General features: G+C 36.0%; 1 protein-coding gene across 3 annotated transcripts in view; it reads right to left on the bottom strand.

Annotated features, from left to right (window-relative positions):
• Positions 1–12749, bottom strand: part of mast4 (microtubule associated serine/threonine kinase family member 4) — a 90879-nt gene that overhangs the window by 66908 nt on the left and 11222 nt on the right. For all 3 annotated transcript variants that reach the window (XM_056744919.1, XM_056744921.1, XM_056744920.1), the window contains exon 2: positions 888–1041. In XM_056744919.1, coding sequence (XP_056600897.1) covers positions 888–1041 — 154 coding nt within the window. The remainder of the gene's footprint in view (positions 1–887; positions 1042–12749) is intronic.

Below are 12749 nucleotides of genomic sequence, written 5' to 3'. Positions count from 1 at the left end.
TGTAACAGATATCAAAATACAGCTCTTCTTTCCTTCAAGGTCTTTATTCGTTTAATATTTCATATGTTATGTTTACTGTATACTTACAGTTGTTAATTCAGTGAAGCATCAGTTATATCATTTATTAATGCAGTGGAGCTTCACTAAACTCCGCCTACTCGCAGTGAGTTGTGGGTAATATAAGCCGTTAGAGTGTGAATTGTTCTGCACTTTGAATTTCTAGAGGAAGTAGAAGACCATCTGGGAATCTTTGGAATACTTTTTTCAACATACTAAGATTTGGGACATACTAATTTTGCTTTTGAATGCTATTTAGGACGAATATTATGCGGATTGAGGCCTAGGCTTAAATCATAGATGGATCCTATTGCGTGACATAGCTACAACCTGCGAATATAACATTGATTATAATATTTAGATTTATCATATAAAATAGCATAAGAGAAATTTATCTTCATCATTTTTACAATCGTACCATAAGACAAAACAAGTAGCATTGCTGAGTAATAGGGCATATTCACACAGACCGGGTTACTTCAAGATGCATATAGTATTACAGTCAACGACATGAGTCAAATTTTTCAAACACTACATCATACATCTACAACCAAAAAGGAGAAGTGCTTCAGGCTATCCATTTAAAGCGAAGTTAACTTTCACATAGGCACAAAGCAATGTTCAGTGCTGTCGGTTCGCTAAAATTTGAATGTTTTCTTACTAAACACATCGTTATCACTTGGTGAAAAATTACCTCAATACTATGAGAGCGGAAGTGGCTTAGCTGGCTGAGATTTTAGCGGAAGTACGTCATCGCACCATCTGCATATACCCCGTTGGTTATTATTAAAGAAAAAAATATATAAATAGGCTTTTTCGTAGGGCATTACCTGTTAGAGCACCCCCTAGGCTTCCTCGTCGGAGCTCTCTGCCATCTTCGCTGAGCTGTCGCTTAAATTTCTGCACTAAACTGGCACAGTTGGAGACCTCTGGGTTACTGAACTTCCGGAAAAACATGGATGGGGGGTAGAGGAGGTTATCCGACTGTAGGAGAGGAAGAGATAAGATCAACATGGCGTTTAATCTGGGAACTATTAAAAAGAAGATCACTGATTACATTATAAATAGAGCTCCACAGTCCACAGCAATATGCAACATAAGACAAAGGGCAGCACACCCACTACCGACAATCAGCTTAATCTTGTATTGTATTTAACTTATAAAAAACCTTATGTGCTAGAAGAATCTCCTTTGGTCATTTGCAGTCTCAAATTTTCAATCATCCCGATTAAATTTTCAATAATCAGTTGCTGTTGAAACTCTGAAATTCCCCTCGGTATCAACACAGTTGACATATTAATTTTATAATGGCTATATGTTACATAACGAACAATTTCCTCCACATTTAGTTCATTTGAGGTTCCATCCTTTATATCCCTTTCACCCCCCAGCTCTCAGTGAACATAAGACACAGATAGATTCTCTCTAAACTCGCAAACACATTTAGGGTTTTACCTTCCAATGATAAACAAACGAGTGGAGACTTTAAAGTGCCTAGGGCCGTGTTTACATCTGACTTCTTTTTGACAAGAGAAAGTTGACAATGGCGCATGCAGCACTGTTGTTACAAATAGCAGCTGGCAATGTTCAAAGATAGAATTTGTGCATGGAGGCAGGTTAGAGAGACAGGCTTCATAGGAAGCATATCAGAATTATATTTGAATATAAACAGAGAGCGTTTTCGCTATAACCAATCACATATTATGGAAATGACAGGTCTCTGTCACTGGTTAGCTTTTTTTTCAGAAAAGTTGATTTTGTTTGACACCAAAAAACGCTCTGAACTGCAGAAAAAGACACTGGCATTTAAAAAAGCACTCAGGACTTTTTTGAAAACACGGTTTACTCCATAGGATTATAATGTAAAACAGATGCTAGCAGTTTCAAAAAGGAAGTCAAGTGTGAACATGGCCTTTGACAACAAAGTGCTCATTACCAGATTTCTTACTACACGCAGTCAACAACAGGGCCTCAAAAACTAATATGTGACTGAAAATTACATGGGTATCAGAAAAACTGATTTTTTTACAGATTTGTATTATTCCATAATCTTATATATTATTACAGTGTTAAAGTGTGTTAGTTGTCACATTCAAAAGTAAAGACCTGCTCTAGCTCTGTAAACTCTTTCAAAAGTAAAGACCTGCTCCAGCGCTGTTATCTCTTTCAAGATAACATCTCCCCAAACTGATATTTACAGCCCCACCATTTTATACTTCAAATCAAGTCGTATTTTCTCTTGCTGAGCTGATTTCACTTAGAAAAGTTAAAATGGCCATGCATTTTAAATGCACAACCTGCTCACTTATTGTGGGATATATTAAAAACTGCTATTAGAGAAAAAGCGCAACAGGTTATTCAGGTCTGCGCATTATGCTTCAACCCACTGAAATTAACACCCACACCAAAATATCAGCTTGCAGACATTTCCTGACTACTTGTTCTATGTGGTTAACTTGTTCTGAAAGTTTTTTTATTATATTGCCATGCCATGCACTTTATTGCAATGCAAGATATTATCACTAATCAGAAAATTCAAACACGTTAGTTTTAGACTGATAGAACTAAAGCTTTCATTTTTTCATTCAAGATTCAATAGTAACTTACCTGTTTCAAGTGATTTTATTGATTAAAATAAAAATATATATACACAATTAGGACTTTTACCTTAACAAATTTGAACATTTTGCTTCTGTGTACTATTAAGTTGTACAGACTAAATTAATATTAGCAACCTTTAATATATTTAGAAACATAATAAATGAAGTACATGATAAAATGTGCCTATGGTATACATATGTTTTCACATTGTATTTACTTTTAAGTACCCGTATTTAAACTATTGCCGTTATTCAATAATCTGTTTCATTGTGATAAATGATTTGGACAATATTGACAATATGAGCAACTCAAAATACTGTGAAAAATTCTACACAAAATATTAGAATATTCATTTACATTTTTCTGAAACCACTGTAGCTTACCTTAGTGTGGTCTAACGTTTTGGTTCTCAAACTTTATGGGTGATTTAGTTCTACCCATTTTCTGTATTTCTCATTCAACTGCATTTGTGTTATTTTAACCTCTCATTCGACAATAATCCACAATACACACTTGTATATCAGTATCAGCATTGGCTATACAAAACATATCGGTCATCCACCAAAATAATGTATGCTGATATTTTTCACAATCAATAAATAAAAAATATTGTTGGTATATTTCACAAGTAATACATGAAATGTTTCCTATGCAAGTTTTTTATAGTTAAAAATGACAAATATAAGTAGAGCAATAACAATAACAGTCACACATGTACACAGGACTTTCCCCAAAAAAATTATACTGCTACTGGCCCAATGACGTGTTTTGTCATTAATATCCAGGATTTGAGGTTACATTAAGGGTCCAGTTTAAATTACACCGTTAGTTAATACTTAAGGTTTGGGCTTTAACAATAGGAATGGTGATTCAAGGTATGGAGACACACCCAGGTTAACAGTTATTATAAGGAATTGACGTCATTCCATTTACTTACGAAATCTCAATATCCTTCTTAATCTCAAAAGGGCATAATCCGTCAATATGTGAAAACCTGGAAACCTTTCTAGTGGAATGAAAACCATTTTGGACTTGAATATATTTCTTACATTGTATTGTAAGCAAGCAGCTCCACTGTTAGAGCACTGTTCGTGTTACTGCTTGAATTTAGAACTGAATCCCTGTTTATATTGTTAGTTTTGCATTATTAATATCCCAAACTTCTTCATCTCATTGTTGAAAGTTGAAAGGACCTACTGCAACTTGGGTTAGGTAACCTCACTCTGGAACAATAGTAAAATAGAGGAAGAGGTTCCCCCCGGTGTATGTAAACACATGGAGGCCCAGAGAGTGTTTTCTAAGAGAACTCCCTCTCATTTGAGTGAAATATTTCATGACACTATATAGTCTTATTTGGAGTAGCCCAAAAAGAAGCAACATACCAAGATCTTTGGGAAAACATTGCTACAAGACTTAATGGAATAGACTACTCCCTTTAGGGACCAGCAAATTTCACCTATGGCATAATACCTTACCATGTGTGGTGCAGATGGATTTTCAACAAGACAAAAATGGAAAATTTTTGTTACAACCCTACTCTTATAGACAGCATTCGGTTAGCATTCTCATTCCTCGTAATGGCAGTAGTTTAGTTGGCACAGGACCCCATGGAAGTACAAAACTAAAATCTGTTATTTTTGTTCACGGACCTACATTAACCAACATGGCCATCTAAACCAGAGACTACAGCACAAAATGTTCAACGTCACTGTTACCCCACTCTTTCATACAGGTAACATAAAGGGGAAATCTGCCATAATAAAAATTCTGCCATTAATTAAATCACCCTCAAGTAGTTTAACATCCCTAGGACCTCAGTTTTTCCTCAAAAACGCAAATTACCGTAATTTAGGAAGTTTTGGAACTCATTTATAGATTGCAACGCAACCACGAGCAATTGGACATTGCATCCAGTGTCAGCATTGCTCGACACCTCCATGTTCTGACCACACAGGTTCTAAATCAGAACGCGCATGTGTCGAGCAATGCTGACACCGGATACACTGTCGTGTGGCTCTCAGGAACACGTGCAAGAAACTAACCCTCAAATCAGGACATATCAACGCGCGTTAGTCCGCAACAAAGTCTTTTACAATGTAAATATATTCAAAGGCTGCTAATCTGAAGCGCCAGACTGTCCTTACGAAGTTGTAATGGTTGGAATTGCCGGACTTTTTACAAAGCTTTCGTGCACAGTCGGCATTGATCTCTCCCAGGTTCGTGAAGCAATCATCTGTGAAATGCGCTGCACACACTTAAATATTCGGATTGTACTGTTCTGTTATTTTTAGTTGTCTCATCTTTTGGAAGGGCAAAAAAAGATGCTTTCTTTTCGCAAGGAAACACACAGCGTTTCCACGACATGGTTGAGGTGGTGACGATACAATGAGATTTACAAGTACGCCCACCTTACAAGCGTATATATTTGGGCCATCTTGGTCAAGTCATGACACGAAATGACGTAGATTCGTGGGGTTGTGTGGTTACACAAGGCGTTTCAGACATGTCTAGGTGAGCATTCACTTATAGATAGAATGCATCTATGGTTCCATAACCTTCATTTTTCACGTGTCTAATACATGCATGGGCAACTTATAACACACCAAAGACATAGAAAAACCCGTATTCGCACCATATGACCCCTTAAAACTACTTGAGAGCGAGTAATTAATTGCATAATTTAAATTTCTGACTGGAGTTCCCCCTTTTATCTTCAGAGATGCCAACAAAATCAACACACAAGTTAAAAAACAAGTGATACCTTATCAGCATGTAAGTTAGCGATACTGTACACTCACCTAAAGGATTATTAGGAACACCATCCTAATACTGTGTTTGACCCCCTTTTGCCTTCAGAACTGCCTTAATTCTACGTGGCATTGATTCAACAAGATGCTGAAAGCATTCTTTAGAAATGTTGGCCCATATTGATAGGATAGCATCTTGCAGTTGATGGAGATTTGTGGGATGCACGAAGCTCCCGTTCCACCACATCCCAAAGATGCTCTATTGGGTTGAGATCTGGTGACTGTGGGGGCCATTTTAGTACAGTGAACTCATTGTCATGTTCAAGAAACCAATTTTAAATGATTCGAGTTTTGTCACATGATGCATTATCCTGCTGGAATAGCCATCAGAGGATGGGTACATGCCATGGTGGTCATAAAGGGATGGACATGGTCAGAAACAATACTCAGGTAGGCCGTGGCATTTAAACGATGCCCAATTGGCACTAAGGGGCCTTAAGTGTGCCAAGAAAACATCCCCCACACCATTACACTACCACCATAATTGGATTAATGAGAAATTGAACAGTTGTTCCTAATAATCCTTTAGGTGAGTGTATATCAAAGAGTTTGTGCTTGCATTTTAAAATAAACTCAGCTAATGACTCACATGTTAATCACTAAAGATTGTGTTATCATTTCAGGGCACCTTAAACAACTCGCACAACTCAAAATCTGACCAAAACTTATTCGGGAAGACAAGTCAAGGTGAGCTGCTCCAGGAGGAAATATGTGCCTCTCACGGCCAACTTTCCTCAAAAACATTTATCTTGCAGCAAATACTTCTATCACAAAAAGTCCACAGTGACTATCTATCCCTCAGGTTACTGTTTGTGTCATCTTTATGAAAAACTGAGGGTCATACGTTCAAAAACATTTAGAAAACTCAAACTTGTCTACTGCCTACTACCTGCTGATTTAGAGTTAAGAGACACACAAGGTAAAAGTTTTATCTTTATAAATGGTAGATTAAAGTTACTTGGAGCAACCTGGCTTAATGCCCTGCATTAGACAATCCTGGCTGATCGGCCAAAGGTCATTTAAACCAATCTATAAAAGTTGTGTCACTTGTTTCATAAAATGCAATTTCCAACACTTAAGTAAAAAAATAAGCACGATGATACAAGTTCACGGCCTGTCTTTTTTGTCTTGTGAATCGATTTTTTCCAACAGATTAAATGACTCATTTCATTAAAATAAAGATCCATTTACAAATTATGGTGCAGTTACATGAAGCTGGAGGTTTGGTTGGGGAGTATACAGTAAATGCATTTTCTCTTATGCTAATTTTATATTTTCATTGCTCTTCTTTCAGTACAAATATAACATTTCATGTTACTGACCCTTTTTTATTTTTAAAAACGTGTAGATTACTTTAATGCAATTTACCAATTGCCAATATACATGTCATATTAGGCCAATATAAGCTAATCAGTCATGCTAATATTATTTTCTATATGTTTTAATGACTAGTGACCTGTTTGAGTTTTTACTAGGTAAAGAGACCGTAAAGATACAAAGATAAATGTTTGAATGGTACATCTGTGTTGTGCATCTTTAAAATAAAACAATTTTGATTCTATAACAAATAGCCATTGTTTTTATATCTGGAGTTTTTGGCACATAACTTTTCACTTTACAAAGAAAGTTAAGAATTTTACAACCTGAAATGCAACTCCCGATATAAACACAATCAAGACGTCATATCTTTATTCATGAGGTGGTAATGTTTAACCCAGGCCTGCTGGACACAAGATAACATCTCTACATTATATCATATACATGACCTCATTTCTAGCGACTGCCAATGGTTCTTTACATATCTCAGCTTTCCATCTATTATACAACCAAATATTGTTGTAAAATACCCGTCATGCATTTTAGCTATGTTTACAGATCAAACTATGATTCAAATTTACAGCATAATGTCCTCCTATAAGACGTTTCTGAAGTAATTTGTACCACTTTATCATTTTATTTGATCCCCTAATGACAGCAAAGACCTTTTTTGGCAACAATATCTTACTTTTAGGACTGTGTGAAATCGAAAACGTTTCAACCTCTCTGTATGACTCTGGTTATAAGCAACCTTCCTGGATTAACGCCCTTGTTTGGCAGGACTTCAAAGAGTCAGATATGATCGGTTATATAATTCAAACATAACTCATGGAGACTATAATTTAGTCCAGACCTGTCTAAGAGGATTAAAGGTGTGTATTAGTGAAACGTTCAACATACACCAACATATTTGCCTGTATTTTAGGCACTTGTGAGGGCAGATAGCATTCAGCCCTGCAGTAGAACTCTGTGTATGGGAGAGTGAATTCGGTGACCCGTGGCTGGTATTGAAAGCACATACTGGGATCCAACTAACAAAACACACTCGAGCATAACATCTGAAGTTTATTTCTGAAAATACTTTAAGCAAATAAATGCAAATGTCCAATACCGCTAGCTAAAGACAATAAACAGCTTCAACCTAAACAGTAAACTAAACTGGCAGTTAACCCATATTTTAACAATTTAACATGGCCGGTTGGTCATGTAACCTTTGGGACGGTTAACAACGAGATAAATACAATTTTGTTGTTAGACCACCATGCAAGTCCATCATTCAAACATTTTTGCAGCTGTCAGATCCATGGATCAGTGCACAAGGTAATGATTTAGAAAGAAGGTTCATTCTTCATTTCCTCTAGTATGAAATCTTACTGGCTTTATGCAAAAATTTGCCATCCTAAATCTATACAAACCGAGCCGTGTTTTTGTGGGTTAACCCCTATATGATACAAATACCAAATGTCACATTCAGAAGGTCAAAGAAACACTAGCCTCAGTTGTTTTAGCACAGGTGTTTCTCATTTTGAGGTAGCGGAGCATGCAGTGTCAGGAAAGCACAGCAGAAACGGACGGTAAGAGCAATTTTTCCTCTGTCTAAATCCATCCATGTGGGAAGTACTGCACCACTTTCAATGATAAAGAAATTGCGTGTCTGGAAAAGACGAGATGCCTATAGCCAATTGTACATACAACTGATGCGGCAGAACTTACTAAGTACACCGCTAAGAAAACAAGAACATCCAAGACACAAGGGCCAGATTCCAGAAGTATAAATAGGATGCGGGACATTTTTCCCCATATCATTATTTCTTGTTATTTTGTATTTCCGTTTATGATTGCATTTTTTCCCTTTTAAACTGTTTTTGTTGCTGTAACTTACAGGTCATATATTAAAGCATGCAAAGAGATATTGCATCCAGTATATACCTATTCATGAGGATTAATTAAAAGGGATATTGCCGTTTTAACTGTATTCCATATTCCCTCAAACGCTAAATGAAATTGTTGTTAATTTACTGACGACCAGTCCCCCAGTTGGCCTTCTTCCATGATTTGGGTGGTATTAAAATTAATTGAATTAATGAAAGTCAAATAAAGAAAAAAAGTCAAAAACGGCAATACATTCAGCACAAAATGAATCTCTGCCCCTTGACGTTAAACTGGCATCTAATAAAGCGAATCAATCGGTCTGTATAACGCTATTATCGAATCTGTATAACGCTATTATCGAATCTTCGGATTGTACCTCACACACTTATAAGGGCAGATGTTTTGATGTGCAAGTTCTGGAAGGAGATGATAACAGCTGTTTTCGTAAATATAGCTTTTGAAATCATACATAATAAATTTAGTAATATATAACAACATAATTTTTTCCTTATCAGAGTACAGTTCTCGTGGTGTAGTACTCTTCCTGTAGTTACTTTCAAGGGCACAAGACACGCAACCTATCGTGTGCGCAAACCGACTGCCTGTGGCTGTGATAACATTGCAAATAACATTATGTTTCTCGGACAGACCGATCAAATCGCTTTATGAGACGTCAATCGAGCCGCGGGAAATACTGTCTTATTGAATATAGCAACGTTTTGGACTTTCAAAGGCGTGGCGTCTCAGGATGTGCATTACTTAAAGCACACCACTTATTTGAAATGTTAAGGCTGTCATCCATTTTGAAATGGAAATCTATCTGTAACTGATGGGCTTGCACATACTTCACACTCTGCCGCCAGATGAGTATCCCTCATGACACATCACTCAGGGTTTGTCATTAATGCATTCTGTTATGCATGGTGTCGTTGTTATCGTACACTCATTAAACTGATTTATCTCCAGTGCTGGTTACTTGGAAACTTAGACATTTTTGAACACAGAGGTAAACAATGTGAAATACTTCCATTTTGTCTTGAGACTTCCGTTATATTAGCAGGCCGGTGGAAGATTATGGAAGTGGTGTCGCGGGAGGCTTTTAAGCGTGCTGACAAAATGTTAAAAGTGCTAAAAGCGTCTGCTAAATTATTGAAAGTCCTGCAACTGTTAGTCATGCAGCTGCCATCCTCTGGCAGGTAGGTTTGCTTAACCCGTTAAGTTCTAAATTGCTCAATTCATACAAAAATGCTGACAGCTGAGTTTTAACTTCTGCTAATATTATTAAACCGCTATTTGCATACTGTTTATTTAGTTGTCAAGTCAACTATATTTATATACTATATATACAATTTTCATTGTTACAAAGCAGCTGTACATTAAAAGTTTTGCCTGTAGTCAATATGTTTTAAGCACACGTTTAATATAAGGGAGACAGAAACACAGTTCCAATATTAAACCGACTATAAATTCCTATATGTAATATTAATTCAGTTAAACTTTAAAATAAATAAATAAATAGTTGTGTTACATTATTTTTTAAATTGAGATTTTTACAGCATGTAAAGTTGAATAAATAGCTTTCTATGGATGTATGGGTTGTTAGCAGGATAAGACAATATCTGGCAGAGTTACAACTGTTTAAACTCTGGAATCTGAGGAAGCAAAAAAAAATAATATAATGAAGTTGTTAATCAGAGCTGCTCAAAAATTAAGTTTTTATATATTTAAATTAGGAAATTTACAGTTATCTTCATGGAACATGATCTTTACTTAATATTCTAATATTGTGGCATAATGGAAGAATCTATCAATTTGACACATACAATGTATTTTTGTCTTTTCCTGAAGATTTTCCTGTGCTACTTAAGACTTGTTTTATGATCCAGGGTCACATATATTGATATATTTCTACATTAATTGTTACTCTCCCCATAAATGCCTGCCTTTGGACGTTGTTTATTAGCTATTGTAAGTCAAGAAGGTGAAAGGAGAAAAGGCATCCAATAGGCTAAAATAATGAATTATGGATGCTGTTCATAAAGTGTGCGACATCCAGATTCCGCTCTGGTGCATGGATTATGGTAAAAAAATGTTTTGTAGATTTATAGCAACCTCTTAATGCACACATTAAGCGTGAACCGTTGGGTTGCATAATAAATATTAACTATAGCAAGTGAAAACAGGACATTCTCACTCACAATACGACTCTCATTAGCTATAGTGGCTCACCGGAAGTCTAAATAAAAACAGCACAAAGATAGTGGAGCTCACATTTACGTTAAAATAAGGTGAATAGATCCATAATGAAAATGATTTAACATTTTCTCCCTGATGTCTGTTTTTCTTTTTCAGTGTTTTTAGTCTCCCGCAAACAGGGTCAAAGTCACAAGAAATTTCAGGAGCAATTTAAAAATCCAAGGCATTCAACTGTAGTTGGATTTAGCAGTTTTAAACAGCAAAGTAAAGAGAACAAGATCACAGTACTTTCTGTAAAATTTTTAGTTAAAGGTACAGTTTGTAAGTTTTTTGTAGTAAAATATGCAAAAACCACTAGGCCGGTGATATATATTTTGTTCAGTTGAGAAATGTTTCCAACTATTTGTTAATCGGCATTTTAACCAGTGGCAGTCGCCAGTCAATGGTGTCATATACGTGTGTTACCAAAGACACTAGATGGAAATCCTGCAACCTTCAGCGGAATGAAGGAAAGGAGACTAGAGTCTGTTAAATGATTGGGTGAGGTGCCTCACGTGCTTCGTTTAAGCCGTTACGCTTTCTCCAGACGTTGCATCTCCCTCATAACACAGTCTCTGGCGTTACCCTCTGTTTTCGCTTTTACTGCCGTAAACAACACAGTCTCGTGGACAAATATGAAAGTATTAGTTTGTGGTGTCTATCAAGTGACTATGTTGTTTTGCGCAGTCGTTAAAGAGCACAATTGTTCTTTACAGTTTGTAGCTGGTTCGGTCAACAAAGACATACGGGTAAACCAAACGACCCAAGAAGAGTTTGGGACAAGAAGATCTAATCGAAAAGGGTAAAAACTTGGATCAATATCAGTGTGGCATTTCCTAGATGGAGAGAGCTACGCGACATATTTTAACCAGACAGAGGTGCTGATCTTGCATGTGATTTACTAGATTAACTAACCTTGTTGATCAATATAATAATCATATGTCAGTGTTATTGTTTGAATGCATTTTTCTTAATTTGGCACGAGCGTCATGTATATATTTACAGAACAAGCAGTAATAGTTTTTAGATCATCTGACTAAATAGTAGTAATAACATTCTGAGAATAACTTCTTAGTCGTCTTATTCGTTATAATGAAATAAAATCATGTCATCAAACATAACATTTATAAAACTTTATTACGTTGCATCATCCATAAACATGACTTCTCATTCAAGTCTGTTTGATAAGCGGGGGAGTTGAAGATGACAGTTCCCATTATTCAACACTCCTTCAGAGCTTCATCAAGCTACGCCGTTATTGTTTTGAATATATATTTTTTGAATGTGCACCCTCTACCTGTGGATTTTACAGTAATAATAAATAGTAACCCTTTTTTTTATCATAAATCAGTTACGGAGTTATTGATAAGTACATAGAAAATGTGTGTTTTAAAACAGCCTCTGTACCTTACCTGATTCGCAACAGTAAGCTTATTATAAATATTTTTTAAATTAAGTAAATTATTTAAAATGACCTGCGACTTTATGTTTCCAACAGAAATGGCAAGTTACAGATTGCAGCTTTAAAGCAATGTTTTTCTTAACATTTTTGTACTGGTTAAAAATTGTTGTAGATATTCATAGACATTGACATTGCTACTGCAAGCCATTGATATTGTAACATATCATTGTACCATTTTCTATTTTGTATAGGTATGATTTGGGATAAAATGTGATGCAAGGCTGTTATTTCTCTCAGAAAATGACAAGATAAGGTTATTGGGATGCCTCTCAGGAGAACTGCTGACTTTAGAGTTACTCATGGACTGTTGGGTCATACTAAACAAACACACTTATCTGACTGAAGACAACTAATGCAGCAAATCACTCTATTGGGAGGCATAAGGAAGTAACTTTCTC

This window comes from Triplophysa dalaica, chromosome 4 (genome assembly GCF_015846415.1).
Source record: "Triplophysa dalaica isolate WHDGS20190420 chromosome 4, ASM1584641v1, whole genome shotgun sequence".
NCBI lineage: Eukaryota > Metazoa > Chordata > Actinopteri > Cypriniformes > Nemacheilidae > Triplophysa > Triplophysa dalaica.
This window is presented reverse-complemented; position numbering and strand designations above follow the sequence as displayed.